Source organism: Talpa occidentalis, unplaced genomic scaffold (assembly GCF_014898055.3).
Source record: "Talpa occidentalis isolate TD23 unplaced genomic scaffold, MPIMG_talOcc4v2.1, whole genome shotgun sequence".
Lineage (NCBI taxonomy): Eukaryota > Metazoa > Chordata > Mammalia > Eulipotyphla > Talpidae > Talpa > Talpa occidentalis.
In genome coordinates, this window is record NW_026555331.1 from 137,964,401 (window position 1) to 137,981,454 (window position 17,054).

The 17,054-nt window shown below is 43.9% G+C and overlaps 1 protein-coding gene across 1 annotated transcript in view; it reads right to left on the reverse strand.

Moving 5' to 3' along the window:
- Positions 1 to 11,716, reverse strand: part of RBM28 (RNA binding motif protein 28) — a 29,314-nt gene extending 17,598 nt beyond the window's left edge. The window contains exons 1-9 of the mRNA XM_037512783.2: positions 11,221 to 11,716; positions 7,367 to 7,525; positions 6,979 to 7,073; positions 6,488 to 6,563; positions 5,994 to 6,086; positions 4,867 to 4,938; positions 3,930 to 4,119; positions 3,649 to 3,785; positions 1,455 to 1,527 (exon numbers count right to left, since the gene is read on the reverse strand). Coding sequence (XP_037368680.1) covers positions 1,455 to 1,527; positions 3,649 to 3,785; positions 3,930 to 4,119; positions 4,867 to 4,938; positions 5,994 to 6,086; positions 6,488 to 6,563; positions 6,979 to 7,073; positions 7,367 to 7,525; positions 11,221 to 11,338 — 1,013 coding nt within the window. The 5' untranslated portion in view covers positions 11,339 to 11,716. The remainder of the gene's footprint in view (positions 1 to 1,454; positions 1,528 to 3,648; positions 3,786 to 3,929; positions 4,120 to 4,866; positions 4,939 to 5,993; positions 6,087 to 6,487; positions 6,564 to 6,978; positions 7,074 to 7,366; positions 7,526 to 11,220) is intronic.
- Positions 11,717 to 17,054: the final 5,338 nt, after the last annotated feature.

A 17,054-nucleotide genomic window follows, 5' to 3' on the forward strand; every position in this document is an offset into this window, starting at 1 on the left:
GAAAGCCAAATACCTGCCCTTCCCTCTCTCTCCCCATATCTCTCAATTAGCCATTTCCTCGTGTTTTTATGAAATGCAGGTTTCAGCTAAAATTTTACAAAATCACAAAAACCTTCAAAATAATAACTTAAAAGCAAACATGATAAAGATTATTAGCTAAGTGCAAAAGAAGAAAACTATTTCCCTCAATGGAATTAAAATATGTTGGAAGGAGATTTTGTTCTTCTAAATTTCAACACAGTGTAGATTCCTCATTTTCCCAGCTATGTACATTCTTCCAAGGGTCAGAAAAACAGTTCCAAATAAATTATCTACAGTTCCACTTTTCTTGTACTCAGTTACAACACCCCATAAATGATTTTCTCTTATGGGGTAACCAAGATCAAAATTTTCTGCAGTATGACATAGCCTACCTCCGTTATTTCTTCTAATTTACCTCATCATGTACAGTTTTCTATCCTCCATCCCTTTACTTTCCCAGTTCTTTTTTTTATTAAAAGATGTATAAGGAATGGTATCCTTAATACTGAGGTCACAGACTTCTAAATGTGACATTTCTTCCTTCCTATTAGACAGAATACTCTACCAATACAAAATAATTTATATGACAATTTCAAATAACACAGCAAATAGTATGGAAAGCCATGCTATTAAGGAAGAAAATGGGCTTGAGCACAACATGTATTAGGCTAACCTCATCTTCACTATTATTTATGATGCATGCGTGTGGGTGGGTGTTCACCAGGTAGTGATTAAGGTTAATTTGTCTTTTTTGCTTATGTGTTTCCTAAATTTCCAAGAATAAACATAAATTATCAGTATAATAAAAACAATTTTATGAAGACTGTATAAGAAGATAAAATACACATAATTAAATAAGACCCAAAAGGCCTTAGCATGCTGGTACTAAAGAAATGGTAAGACAGGCTGGAGATGCACTATGTAAACACCATCGTATGGTAGTCCGTAGGGCTAAGACAGCAATGGCCACATGAAATAACACCTAGCGTTAACCTGACTTCCACCCCAGTTTTCCTGGGAACAGACAGAATGCCTTGTTTTATTCTGGACACTACTTTAGAGGACAAGTTAGACTGATGAGAGAAATTGAGACAAGCAGTGTCATCCTCCCCCAACACTCCCCCCTTATAAAAAGTCTGGAAGCAAGATGCTTATAACAATTGAAGAACTAACTTGTTGCAGAAGATGTTACTCCAATTACAAAGAATGAAATCTAAATGAAGCCCCAGACCCCCTGTTATCTACCTTCTGTGTATAGTCTGAGGCACCTACATTTCTCATTGTATGTTATGTCCCTGGGATCAGATATGCTAATGGTCTTGAAGGCCAGGTCTTTCTGGCCTGACTAGCAGAATTAGTGTAAAATAAACAAGAGGAGCAAAGAAACCCATGAAGACAACACAAATGGCAGTTTCCAAGGGAGAAAGGCACACCTGATAAAAACAGTTTTGCCTTCATTCACATCAGAGGGTAACTTCCTTTTCTTTTTCTTTGAGGCTTGAACATCTAAAGTGAAAAAAGAAAAACAAACTGAAAAAGACTAGTGCGAGCTATAAGACAAAGGACTACTTAAATATGCAATGATCTTGCATAAATCATTAAGAAAAATCCAATTAAAAATGAACAATGGAGGGCCTCCCCTGGTGGCACAGGCAGTTGAACACCACGCTGTGAAGCTGTCTGCAGACTCTGCAGCGCCAGTTCAATTCCTGGCTGGCTGGTGAGGGTCCCACATGGCGTGCAGACCTCTCCTGCCACGCCCGCTGCTCCCCTCAGCAGTGTATTTCAGTCTGCCTGTTCTGTTCCCCGCTCTGTCTCTGGGGAATCCTCTCACCCTCCCGCGCATCTGGCCTGTACCCCAGTTCTTGTATAAATAAATAAATTTAAAAAAAAAAGAGCAATGGATATGCAATACAAGAAAAGATACTCAAACTCACTTATAGTTAAAGAAATATAGCATAAAAAAATGAGATAACATTTTTCACCAACAGACTGGCAAAAACAAGATAGATGAAATTCAATGCGGTAAAAGTACGGGGAGAAAGAGATTCCCGTATATTATAACAATGCAAATTTGCTGGTAGTATAAAATATGAGAATATCTGAGGAGAAAAAAATATAAATACATTCAAGCACACATACATACACTATACTGTGTGTGTCTGTGTGTGTATTTGTATGTTTTCTTGTAACTGTAGTAAGTATCTTTAGACACACAAGGAAGATGGAACACTGGTTGTCTCTGGGAAGGGGCCTTACTAGGTAAGGATCTGCGTATCCTCGGTGGGTATTCCTCTGGGAATTGTGTAATGTGAGAGACTCACTGTTTTTAAGAACAGGAACAGGTATACTTACATATATTACACAGAAAATTCCTGGAAGGATGCAAAAGAAACGGTTTACTGGGGATGCCTGTTGAGGGGCTGGTGAGGAACTTTCAATTTTTATAATATACTTCTCTGCCTTGTATATTTTATATTTCTTTTTTTTGGTGGGACCCTCGCTGGCGGCTGGGGAACAAACCGGCGCTGCAGAGGCTGCGGGCAGCCTCACAGCCCAGCGCTCAACCGCTGCGCCACCAGGGGAGGCCCTATTTTATTATATTTCTAATTATTATGTATTAGTCCTACAATTTTCTCCAATGAAAGAAAGGGCAGAGAAAGCTTAATCTAAGTGGTAGAATGAAAGCTTCATAATTTCTTTGGTATAAAAGCTTCAATGATTCTCAGGGGTCTATCATTCTCTCTTCATGGAAAAAGCTTATTTCCTTGTATTCCTTATATGGCCAAATGAACATACCAGGCTTGCAGAAAAGGAAGAAAAAGGGAATGTCCTGGTAAGCGAATAAAATCGTCCACCTAGACAAACTAAAGAACCAGTTATTGGCGATTTCTCATTTGTAATGACTGCTTCCTCCATAAATGAGCTGAGTTGACCCCAATGTTCATGATAAAGTTTGCAGTAGAGTTTGGTTACAGTTTATCTCCATCTCAACTCAAAAGAGTTGTTTAAGGGCCTCCCTGGTGGGGCAGCGGTTGAACGCTGGGTTGCGAAGCTGCCCACAGCCTCTGCAGCGCTGGTTCGATCCCCGGCTGCTCCCCGGCCACCGGAGGAGGGTCCCACATGGCGCGCAGACCTCTCCTGCCGCCTGCTGCTCCCCTCAGCAGTGTACTTTGGTCCTTCTGCCTGCTCTGCTCCCCGCTCTGGCTCTGGTGAATTCTCTCACCCTCCCGCGCTTCTGACTGTACCCAGTGATTATATAAATAAATAAAAATAAACCTTTAAAAAAAAAAGAGTTGTTTAAAATCCACCTTGGTGTTAAGATGCAGTATCTTATTTATCCAGAAACACCAATCTAAGCTCATTTTTCAGAAATAATTATAGGTGCAGCAGGCCTCCTGTCCCGCCCACTGCTTCTCTTAGCAGTGTACTCAATAAATCCATCTTTTCTGTTCTCCAAAAAAAAAAAAAAAAAAGAATATAAAGGTTTGCTTTCATCATTCAAACGTCTCTGACATTTAAAGAACAACTTAGGGTCCTATTTCAAAAGAGGCCTAAGGTGAGCTAATCCCCACACCTCATCCACTTATTCAGGTGTTAAAGGCATCCAAGAAGGTGCCAGCAAACCTTCATCCTCCTGCTCTTCAGCGTCGGAATCACTCTCGGTCAGTTCCTCCCCGCTGTCAACACTGTCTTTCTCCTCCAGGTCACTGTCCTCGTCAGAGTCCTCCTCGCTGCTTTGCACAGAGGCCCTCTTGATTGTTCTGCAGTGACAAAGTTCAGAACTAAGAACAGGGGTACAGAGAGGCCAAACCAGGCCAATCACACGCGTCAGCACTGCATGATGGGGGTGGGGAAAGGCCCTGCTTTCCTTTCAGACAATCCCCAGAACAAGGTGAGCTGCTCACCTCTTTGGAACTGACACAGGCCTGGCCACCTTTGGTTCTTTCTTCTCCTCCTCTTCTTCATCCTCCTCCTCCTGGTCCTCTTCCGTATCATCACCATCATCATCACCATCATCTTCCTCTTCCATACCCTCTCTTCCCCTGCCATTCTTTTTACCTAATTCCTGCTTAGGTTTAGGCGTCTTTTCCTCACCTACCCAGGGAGGTAAAGAAAGTAAGACATTCATTTAATATCTAAAACAAGGTTCTTTTAACAAGAGTAATAACACCCCAAAGTTCCTAGTTTCTTTGGTTTTACAGTCTCACAGATTTTGCTCATAATAAAGTATGTGTGGGGGGGGTCAAGAAACCACCAAAAAAAAAACCCCATCACTGACATTCCCTTGAAATCTGTTCCAGTCATCAGAAGCCTGAAGGTTAGTCTGCTTGAAATGAGAGAAATGGTGACTGAGCCTCTGCTAACAGCTTACCATGAGGCACCACAGCTCACCCTGGAGCCCACCCTTGTACTTGAACCCCAGTCAGTTCTGAACTCCTGGTGAATTAAAAGCCAATTGTTTTGCAAATAAAATTCAGTTTCCCTATTCTTAATGTTCGATCCCTTCTTATTATAAAACACTGGGGAAGGACAGTGGGTCAATGAACCCAGGCCCCACTCTTCACTCATGGCTACTCCCAAGATAGGCCTTTGACTTAAAAGATCCTGTTTTGAGGCCAGGTCACCAGGCCATACAATATGAACTGACAAACAGCCCCGGAGGCTCATTTCTGAGGCAGCAGAAACTCAGTTTTCTTACCCTCAGTCTCATTCTTTTGGTTAATCTTGAGCTTTTGATATCTCCAGCCCACTCGTCTCCCTGACAAACAGGCTCCCTTATTTTTAATGTAATTTCCACACTCACCCACAACCTACAAGCCCCTTCTAACAAACACATTTTACCTGCAGCAGAGACAGACTGGGTATTTTTATATTTATCCTTTGCTACAGCCCAATCCACAGCCACTGTCCGCCCTGTCAGACAGAAAATTACATCAGAAAGATCCTCTTTTTAACATTCCTAGTGCCTATACATGACTTCCTATTCATCAAAGACAGTAATGGGACCAAAGGAGACACTGAAACTGCAAATTCAAAGAATGTTGGTTCTAAAATAAAGCTCCCAGAAGCTGCCTACTCTTTTTAACCCTGAACCTCTATCAATGAACAGAAAATTTCCCTTTCTGCAAAGCCACCACTTGGGGATGTGATAAAGTAAAAAAAAATAAAGAATTAGAACAATGCTTCCAGTTAGATCAAGTTCCCAGTTTGAGTAGCAGGAGGCAAAATGATTCTCCTATGATCTGCACCCTTCCCAGAAGTTAGGAAGTCTCTAAATGCTTTCTTTAGGCACAGTACCAGGTAAGTCAATACCCAGAGTAGGATCACTGTCAGTTTAATAGCCCATAGATGTGACAATGATAACAAAACTTAGAATGAAGAGGGGCCCCCTCCCTAGTGGCACAAGGGGTTAAGTCTCAGCACTATTAAGCTATCGGCAGCCACTGCAGCAACAGTTCGTTCCCTGGTCAGGGAGCTACCTACCACATGACACAGCAGACCTCTCCTGTCTCGCCCGCTGCTCCCCTCAGCAGTGTATTTCAGTCAGTCCACCTGTTCTGCTCCCCACTCTGTCTCTGGTGAATCCTCTCACACATCCCACCCCCCTGCACCTCGGTCCTACACCCCAGCTCTTGTAGGCATAAATAAATAAATCTTTAAAAAAAACTAATGAGGAACTTGCAAATCCCACATCCCGTCGACAGCAATCAGCATCTATTGCCATGTCAAGGACATGTTTCATTGGGGATTTAAAAGGATCAGTAAATAAGGAAAAGAGAATAAGGGCATTGATTCTTTTAAGTTTAAACCCTACACTCAAGCACTAAGACTATTTCACCAAAACAGCACCACTATTAACAGCAAGACTTTCAACAATGCAAACACTTGAAAACACAGAAAGTGGGTTACTGTGCTAATCTACCCGAACACCGGAAATACGGTCAAAGGTAAGGCTAGAGAAAACTCACCTTTTATCTCTTTCATGTTCATGCCTTTGAGGGCTTTTCCTGCTTCCAGGAGGTTTTTGAACTGGACAAAAGCAAATCCCCGCATCTTTCCATCTATGTGCAAACATACAAAGAAGTGAGAGGCAGCTGGTAAGGAGGCAAAAGACACTAAGATGGAAATTACAGCAACCCTGGGCTGGCAAGATGACCCAACACCTGCCAACCAGTCAGTCTCCTGCCCAAATCAATAAATAGCCTGTATCCTACTGAGTACACCATGCTTCAGCCTTGGGGAGAACAACGCAAAAAAATATCATGAGGGAAATATGGACTATTATCTGAGTCTTTTATTACTAGTCAAGCACTTTGCCTGATATTTTATAAATATCCTATCAGATGTCACAAAGAGTGTGACATGAACTTTTATTTTTATTTCAAATGGTGTTTAGTTCAAGGGTAATGTGGAAAAAGAATACTCTTAATCGAATCCCCTGCAAATGAAGGTTTACTGGTACCTGGCTTCCTAGGAATGTTTACTTCCAGGACAGTTCCATATTGAGCAAATATTGTCTTCAAGTCATCTTCTGAACACTGAAGCGAAAAGTAAAGAAAAAGACATCACAGCAAAGACACATAAAACACCAACTACTGAATTAATTCATTAAGAAGAGCTTGAGTATTGTTATTCCTCTTTTACTTTTGAGACTAGGATCATTTCTGAATAGAAGACATCTTGCTTTATATCTAAGAGGCAAAAAAGGACAAACAGAAACTTTTTCTCCCCTCCATTTCTCAAGAGCAGTCTTCCCCCAAAGGGAGCCATCTTCACACTTACTGTCCTTAATAAGTTCTTGTTTATACAGGCCCACTTTCTGAATTCAAGGCTAAGGTTCATTTCCAGAAGAAATTAAGCCCAATTATATCCTGGCGAGGAGTTCCGCCAGGGAACTCAACTCAGCTCTAGCAGCCTTCAGAATGTGCAGTGAGAGTTTTCTCTGTCACTTACCTTAAAGCTCAGATTCCGAATAATTAATCTGGCTTTTTTATCTGCCACTTTGGCTTTTTTAGGCTTTGGTTCCTTCTTTGGGGACTTTGAATTTTCTAAAAAAGGAAGAGGCAAGAGAGAATATATCTGTGCTCCAAAACCACCCACCTCTAGCCCTAGAACACCACAAACTAGCAAGAAAAGTTATTTTCCACCATTTTAAGTATGGGAATACCAGATTTTCCAGACTTACAAGTAAACAAAAGACGAAAATGAGTAACAAAACATACTGGATGACTTTGGACATCAAAGGAAATTCAGGAAGCATAAAGTCTAGAAGCTACGCTCATGCCACTCTGGCTCCTCCTCACCCTTCGCGAAAAAGCCCTTCAGTTATTTAGAAACTTACCATTTTCCCCCTTCTCCCTGGACTTGCTCCTCAGTTTTTTCTTGGCAACAGTCACGTTGATCTTGCAGCCTTCAAAGGTAGTAATCTCCTTGCGGGCCCTCTGGACATCTTCCGGCATAGAGAAAGTGACATAGCCAAAACCTCGACATGCCTTACTCCCTAGAACGGTATGGGGGGGGGGGGGGGGGGGGGGAGGGCACAGAGAGATCATCGTAAGCCAAGAGCCCCAAACCAATAAATTCACAAAGCCCTGAACTAGCAGATATACTGCCAGGCCACTCTGTTATCAGTTTGCCAAAACTGTCAGGAGGGAAAGAGCCAAGGTTGGGCAAATCAACGGCCCCAACCCTACTCTGCTCAGGAACTGTTCGGCTTCCTCTTCCAATGTGGCATCTCCCCCATAGCTCCTCTTCTTCCCCATTTCCTGATAATATCAAGAATACAGAGAGTCCAAGATATATTTTAGGCCTCCAAAGAACTTAATATCAAATGGAACTGTTCTGCCAGAGAAGGCAGCAAAGTATGTAAGTCTGGTAGCTTCAAAAATTATAATGGAATAATGCATGGTAAGAATGATCTCACAACAGATCAGCAATGAATGTCGGAAGCTCTGAAGAATGACACTCAAACAACAAACATTTCAGGAGCCTGTAGATCCTACTATTACGACCCAGCCTTATCAATATTACACTACACCTTTCCAAAGCAGTTGTAAATCTTGTGTCTTCAGAACACATCAAGGTAGGTAGGGTACTATCATCCCTTCTTTCCAAATGAATAATTTGAGGTTATTAAAAGTGAATAAACTGGTTAATTTCCCCCAGAATGTTAGTAGCTACATTAATTCATTACCAGTCTCCCTGCTTTCCATGGGACTCCATCAATCTAATGACCACAACAAAATATTGGGAAGAAGCAGGAGAATAGTTACAAATATCAACTGTAACCAACCTTTGCTCTTTTAGGTATGCTTTTTCTTTTCTGTTTAATATTTCTGGTATAGTAAATTTTAACTAATATACTGCGTGAATAAGGAAAAGGGACCAAGTAGTCTACCTACTACCCTCCGCTTTTTCAACTACATGCAAAACTGTTTCAGGGGGCAGGCCTCATGACACAGGACACTGATCAGCATTAAACTGGCTAAAGATGACACCTGACACTAGGAAAACATACCGTGATATGGAGACGGGTTTCTTTTCTCTTAGAATTCCTTCTCACAAAAGCCTGCCCATTCCCCATTCAGAAAATAAAAACAAGGAAAATCAGGGCCTGTGCCACTCAGCACTGCCGAAAATAAAGCAGCTAAAATGCTGAAGGATCTCAGCACCCAAGAAGAGAAATACTATCGATTTATGCCTACACACAGCACTCTCATACATTTACTTTAATCCTCACAACAATCCTGTGAAATCATTCCCATTTTCAAGATGTTAAATGATACTACTGAGTAAGACTCTCTCTGCCCTCCCAGCCTCACTCAGCCCTCCCAGTAAGACTCACTCTCCCTCCCAGCCCACGAAGGGTGGCACTCTTTCCATCTCCTGGGTGGCTGACCAGGAAAGCACACATTTGCTTAAAATTTAGACCACATACACAGGTACAAGGGAAAAGTTCAAGGACCCAAGAATTCTCATTCCATGGCCTGCGCTTCATCGGAACACAACTACCTTATACCGTGGGGCAATGTTTCTTAATGTGTTTTTTGAAAACTCACAATAAAGAATGTAATGTACAGTGGAATCGAGCACACATATTCTTTATAGAATAAGTTTTACAAATATTTATCCATACACACACACACACAGACACACACATACTCTCTCTCTCCCATTTCATCTTTAAAAAATTCTCGTCATGATGGGGGATGGGGTGCGGGGAGGGGAGGGATTGGGGTCAAAATAAGGGGGTCGCAATTATATGGGGAATATAAAAATAAAATTTATAATAAAAGAAAATTCTAGTCATGGCCCACTCAGGACCCACTAATGGGTAATGCTCTGCAGCTTAAGAAACACTGCTGTACAGTATTGTAGCTGTCTCATTCACCCGTATCTGTACTTACAATGATGAAGAACCAGTCAGGTTCTATGACTTGTATAACAACCAGAGCTATGTGACAATCCTAACCATAACTTTTGTTACTAACAAATAAAAACTAAGCATGGAGTGATTATTAGTACACTGGAAGCCTTCCTACTCACATACTCAGGTACCATGAGAGGGAAAAGATACCAGTTTCGACCATTTGTTCTGATGAAAGGCAGGCACCTACAAGGAAGCCTGATAACTTGGCAGGGAGCTAAATGTATGTTCTGGGTAATATCAGGTGCCTAATTCCGGTGTGCCTTGACAGTCCAGGTAAGAAGGAGGAACGCTTCTACAACTATAACCCTTACAGTCCGTCCTCTAATACATGCCAACTCTCTTCACGATGATGTGATGCATAGCAAAGATATGAACAACAGCAGTATTCCCCAAGTCAGTAATCTCTCCAGTGGCTCAAGACAAAAACCTTAAAGTCAGAATTGACTCCTCTTTTCTCACACCCCACAGCTGATTCTCTCAGCTCTACCCTCAAAAATATTCATATTACAATCACTTTTACCACCTCCATCCTGGTCCAACTCCATGAATTTCTCACCAGAATTACTACAAGAGCCTCCTAAATGATCGCCCAGACTCTGTCCTACACTCTATTCTCAACACAGCATCTAGAGAGAATCTTTTAAAATGTAAGGTAGATCGTACTTACCTCGCTCAAAACCAGTGGTTTCTCCTCTTAGAGTGAAAGTCAAACTCCTTGCAATAGCCAATAAGGTCCTACATGATCTGGTACCCTAGATCTCATCTCCTACTTCTCCTCCCTTCACTCATCTCATTCCAGTCATCCTGGTCTCCTTGCTATTCCTCCAATATACCAGACACACTTTTTAAAAGTATCCTTGAGCTTGCTGTTTCCTTTGTCTGGACGGCTCCTACTTCTGAGACATGTTCAGTGTCAACTTAGTCAGGCCTTCCCTAACTACTCCATCCACACTGCCACTCCTCACCCCTTTACACCACACACACACACACACATACACACACACACACACACACACACACACACAATCCCTATCCTCTGCTTACTTGCTTTTCTCCTTAGCATTTATCACCAATGTCACTGTATATTTTACTTATTTGTTTACTGGCTGTTTCCCCCATCTTGAAGACCTAAGAGCAAGACCTCTGGTTTGGTTTTGGGCACTGCTTCATCTCATTCCTCTCCTCCCCACCCCACCCAGGACCTACAACAGTGTTGGGCACAGAGTATGCATTCAGTAAGTGTTTACTAAATAAATAATTGGGTGAATGAGTAACATAGTGGTTAAGAGCTCTGGATCTAGCGATCAAATTTTGGGTCCACTACTTAGTAGCTGTACAAACTTAAAGTTACAAATTTCCCCAAGATTCCTCGTCTATAAAATGGGGTTAGGATTCTCCACCCGAGGAGTGGAGATAAACACATATGGAACTCAGCACCGTACTTAAGAGTTGACTCTCAATAGCGTTACTAACGTTTTTCTGAAAGTTAGTTATTTTTCATTATTACCAAATAAAGTCTTCGTGTTCGCGCGCGCGCATAATAAAGGAAAGCGCGTAGGCAAACTGAAGAGGATGCTTGACTTTCAGAAAGAGATCCCTATGGGCTCATCGAAAGCAGAGCCAGTGTGGAAAAGAAACTCAAGTCCCACTCCCTTCTCTTGGGGACAGGTAAAGAATTATAAACGATTCCCTGATGCTTGGGTGTCCCGGCCCACATCCCGCTCCCAGGACACCCCAACCCTAACCTCGATCGCCCCGCCCCCTACCTTTCTCAGTGACCACGAAGCACTGCTTCACCGGCCCCACCTGACTGAACAGTTCCTCCAGCTGCTCACTGCGGGCCGAAGGAGGGAGGCGACTCACAAACAGGGTCAGCCCGGCCATGAGGCCGAGAAGCCGATGCGCGTGAGGCCGCGAGCGACTCAGAGCAGAGCACGCGAGTCAAAGCGCCGACTTTGGCAGGCGGAACACACCAAGTTGCCGGGAGACTCCGGAAGTGGTCGTTACTCAAAAGAGTCCGGAGGGAAACGTGGTAGGAAGACAAAAAACATTCCGGAATGAAAACCCGGTGACTCCCGGGGGCGGAGCTTCGTGAGGGGAGCAGAGCCAAGTGACGACCCCCACCCCTGTAGGGTGACTGGGCATGGCTGGTTCCCACCCTTAAGATATCATCTCCAGGAGACCGATCCCAAATTCATCAGGGCGGGCTGGAGCTGGTTTCGCTCCGGGCCTTGCTCAGGATCTGACATATAATGGATGTTTAATAAGTATTTTCTGACGTGCCACCTTAGACTCCCCATTACGTACTTAAAACGTAGCCAGACTGCGCGTAGACACAAGGACATCACTGCAGCAATTGGACAATTCTCGTGTTCGCAGAAAATAGGAGGCATCTGTCACACTGTAACAGATAACTGTAATTGTGCTTGTAACACTTCACAAATGATAGCTACTAACGTACACAGGCACAGATTGCACACAATCTTTGTTTTGATTAGTGCCTACTGAGGTATATGCCAAGCACTACAGATAAAATTGGCAAACTAAGAAAAGACAGGAGCCCTGCCCTCCTGGAGAATATAGTCTAATGCAGGTAGACAAACATTAATCCCAAGAAAATCTTACAAATAAATCACAGATGCACACAGCAAGATCACATGAGAACACACTGAGACACAGGGCAAGTTAGGGTTATTAGGCAGTTTCAGGGACAGTGCAGGAGGGGACCTCTGAAGCCTCCTTAAGACCTGCACTGTCCCTGAAACTGCCTAATAACCCTAACTTGCCCTGTGTCTCAACACTAAAAACAAACATAACATTTCACTTATACCCACAAACCTAGAACAGCCTCTGGATGTTCCTGTTTTCCTTCCCAGTTGAGCACAGGAACTGACCTGTATGTGAGACTGGCATATGTACTGATATTGTAATGACCCTGACTGATAAAGATGTTATATGTATTGACATTGTAATGTCAGTGTCATCAATGTGGACGTGACCGATGCAAAGGTGGGGGTAATTGCAGTAGAGCAACTTAAGTTATCAATAAAAAGTAACCATTTGTTTAAGAAGATATTGAATAAATAGACATGCAAAAGGCAAGGACAGATTAAAAACCTGGCTGTGTGGAACAGTCCTGCCTATGTCAAAATTAACAAGTGGTTATAATAAGATACCTCTGAAAAGTGGCAAATATATAGGCACCAAAGTTGAAGCAATCTGAGATGCTTATGGACTCCATGACCATGATCTGAAGTCTTTTCCAGAGTTTGATGAGAGCCCCTAGGGACTCTGGCCCTGAGAAGTGGCACCCCCTCCTCCATTCAAAGGAAAAGCTTCCAGGAACTGTCTGGTCTGTGTCCCACCTACTCTACATTGCCAGTCTCCTAACTTTGCCAAGAAGTTTATTATCTTCCCCTCTTTTCTGGCTGCTGATTTAATTGTATGCTTACATTATTATGTGATTTCTCCCAATAAATTCATGTTGTAGTTATATACCTTTGGCTTGAGTCATAAGTAAAACCCTCTTGGAAGTTAGCACTGAGGAGCTCCCAAACCTGGTAAAATAAAGACTGCAGCACCCTGCAGAACATCCAGCTGGGAAAAAAATACACATGCATTTTTAAAATATTTTTTAATGATAGTAACCTGATCACATGGTAGGTAGAAAATTCGAAGAGTACAATGAAATGTAAGTTTCCCTTTCTCCTCAAATTCCGTCCACTTTCAATACATTTTGGATGGTGGATGATTGGTTAAGTGATGAGGAGAAAAAGGAAAATGCCAAACATCAGATTTATGAAGCCCTAGTTCAAAGGGAGCAATAAATGCTTAAAAGAAAATACCAGTTATTTTTAAACTGCTTCAGTAGAAGAAGTATCGAAATACAAAACAGATTTTGAAAGGTATGGAGTTAATCCCATCTAGAATAAAGAGAGACAAATAGACAAAGTAAATGAGACGTGTCATTCGAATAAAGTTGGTTTGGGACTTCACATTCCTCCCTTTTTCCTCTTCTTTGCTTGTCCTCTCACCACCTTAGAAATCAAAATTCTGGAGGGAGAGGGAGAACAGGGGCAGGAGAAAGCACAAGGGACTACGGTGGGGAACTAAAGGTGTTTTGGTGATGAGTGCCTATGGTGACTACACGGGAAGGGGGAGATCCTACACTTACAAAATACTAACAGTGATGTAAACCAAGGATACTTCAATTTAAAAAAAAAATTTTTTTTAATCAAAACTCTATCCCCAAAGACTAAGTGGCAAACTTCAGGGCTATAGGGAAGATTTCCCAGTCTTGGCTGCAGTGTGCACAGGGGAAGAAACCCTGAGTTGGTTTTCTTTTGAGCCCCCTCCAAATACTAAGTTTTAAATACTTTGGACCTCAAGCTTTTTTAAAGGACAAAACAAAACTCTGTTTGAATGCCCATCAGGGGGCAGCAGTTGCCCACAATGTGGAAGCGCTCTATGCCCCTGGGGGAGGATTACAAGGCAGCTGACCCTTTCTACAATTAACAATTGCAGATCTGACTTCCCCTTTCAGTCTCCCATCCTCAGCCCCAGTCTCAGCCCCATCCCCTCCTAGCTGTTTATCTCAGGAAGGCCATGTGGTTCTTCCATGTGAAATATTTGTTCATCCATCTACCCCGGACACACGCAGAGTTCTTTATTAAATAGCAAGAGTCATGATCCTCTGCACCACACCAGAGACAGAGCTTCCAGGGGAAATAAACTGGCAGCCTGTTCTCATCTATCATGGTGCAAGAGCTCCAAAAGAAAGCACAGGAGGCCTGGGCGAGGCTCAGCCAGAAACAGCATCTCCCAAGTCCTCTGCCTGATTCCATGACCCCTTGCAAGCCAAACCTTCTTATAATACCTTATACATGATATTCTTACAACAGTAATTACTTTTGTTATTGTGATTATTTATGATTAGGTGTTTATGTCTGCCTTCCACAGAAGAACTTTCAACTTCATTAGTTCAAGGCTAGTGTCTGCCTTGGTTCACTTCTCTATCCCTAGCACCTAGCACATTGCAAATATTCAATAATATATGTTAAAGAGGTTCTCTTGTCCCCTTCAGTATTAAGAATGGAACCAAAGGGGGCCTCCCTGGTGGCACAGGGGTTAAAGGCATCACAATGTCAAGCTATCCCAGCCACTGCACCACAAGTTTGACCCCCAGGCAGAGAGGTGACCCACATGGCACAGCAGACCTCTCCTGTCTCACCCACTGCTCCCCTCAGCAGTGTATTTCAGTAGATCTGCCTGTTCTGCTCCCCACTTTCTCTGGTGAATCATTTCACACACATACCCCACACCTCTGGCTTACACCCCAGTTCTTGTATGCATAAATAAAAATAAATCTTTAAAAATAAAAAAGAATTGGAACTGAAGAGTGTGTGCATTAGGTTCTACAAAGGCTTCTGGGGAAAACTGCTTTTGGGGAAGGATCTGGTGGCTTGAGACAAAGAACAGGATTGTCTCACAACTTGTAAGCCTCTTTATAAAGTCAAAACAGAGGGAATTCTTGCTTAGGAAAATCAAAGAAAGGTTGGAGCTGGTGAGGACTGCCCTCCTCCCTAAATCATCACCAGCCCCATCAGAGTTCCAGAGAGAAAAGGTGTGGGAGGAGGGGGGGCTGAGGGTAGGTGGGGCTTGGGCTGCTTGTGGGGAGATGTATGCATGTCCCCAAGACCCTTGATGGGAAATGAGTGACAGTAGCTAGCAAGGGTTTGGGTGAGGAAGAGATGGCAAAAAGGAGATTAGTTGGAGCAGGAGCAGATGAGAGGCAGATGAAAGGCTAAGTGAGGAAGAGAGGAAACCATTTCTCCGGACAGCAAGCTCTCCTTCCATGACACAAAGCGGCTCCGATCACTGGACCACTCGAGCCACTAGGACACCAGTGAGAAATGCCCATAATTAGGAGGCTGGCAGTTCTCTGGGCCTCAGCCCAGAGCAATAATGGATCAAGAATTTCTGGCCAAGCTGTGCCAGGTGATGGAGGAGAGAGTCAGAACCTCTCCAGTCCCATCCCTCAGCCATGCCTGCACTGTCCCCCTCTCATTTCTCTTCCCTACACCACTCCTTTCCCTGGATGCTCCTCTCAGCCATGACAGAGCTTTCTGTGCAACAACAGTGGTGCTCTCTCTCACTAAACCAAGGGCCCTGCTCTGGCTGAGGGCCCCATCCCACCCCCTCCGGGCCTCCCAACTACTTCCCTCTTGGTGCCCTGGCCTCCCTTCTCAAATCTCTGTGAGCTGATGGGCAGAGTTGGAAGAAGAACCACTCCAATTCCTGTTTTTCCACTTTAAGCTCTGTGTGTGTGTGTGTGCGTGTGTGTGTGTGTCCCTGTGGCGTGTGGGACACCTGCCAATACAGAGTTTCATTCTCAAACCTAATCTAAGACACTGCGCTTTAGTGCTACTATGCATTTACTGCATTTTAGTCAAATGACAAATGCGGACTTCAGAGCTCGGAGCCAAGGGCAGGATTACAGAGAGCCTGGCGGTGATGTGCTCACGCTCTCTGCACTGTGAGTTCTGCTTTGCTAGGTAGGATGGGGGTTGGGGCCAAGCTCTCTCCAGGGAGGCTCCGCACCTATGGGAGACGAGTGTTCTGCAGGGCAAGGAGGATGAGAGCCTACTCCTCAAGAGGTTCTGCTGGTGGAGGAAGAAGGTAGCTTTCTCTGTGAATTTCAAACCATTGGGACATGACAGGGGGTTGCTTGGCTCCCAGTGCAAAGAGATCAAGCCCTGGAAGTGTGTATCAGCAATTTCCATGAGGTTTTTTTACCACTAACTGGTCCCTAGTCAGCTGTCCACCCGGACCTGAAACCTGGTTCCTGGGAACACAGACATTTCTACCAAAGATTGGAGTTTCTGCCTCAATTCTCAGGACTGTGCTCCATCCCTAAAGAGGGAGTGGGCTTCAAGGGGCTTCTCCCTGTACCCTCACTCATCCCAATCACAAAAAAAAAAAAAAAAAAAAATCCCTAGCAGTCAGGAGCCTGCCCACTGCGGTCTGAGAGGGACCCACCTCATCCAAGTGCTACTTCCCTTTCCAGATCTGGCAGAATTACGGCTGCTGTTGCCTCGCCTAAGCTTTTCCAAGAAGGTCAGACCTTTCTCCTCCGAAAATATTTTATTGATAAATTAACTCTGAAAGCGCTCACCTCCCACCCAACTGCTGTGAAGTCTCCTAGATGGGGCATGAACCCTTCCGTGGGGAAGGGTCCCTTGGAGGACAGGGAGTCTCACTCCCGAGGGGTTGGGGTTCCTGGGTAAGGCAGAGGTGGGTATAGGGACTGAGGTCAAGCTCTTCTGAGGACAGCCCCTCTCACTCAGCACCAGGTGGGGAGTGGTCCGGAGTGGAGCACCTTGGAGCTTTATTGCTGGTGAATGCCAAGGGAGGTGGGATCCCTGCCAGCCTCGAACTGTTGCTGCAGGAATCAGTGCCCAGGGCTCCAGAGAAGGTGGCGCTATTACCCAATCAACAGAGCCAGGCTCCTGCCCCACCCGCCCAGGGCCCTCTGGATGGGGAAGGAAACCTGGAGAGGTATCTGAGCCAGGCAGGATTGGGGAAGGCTTACAGTGTTCAG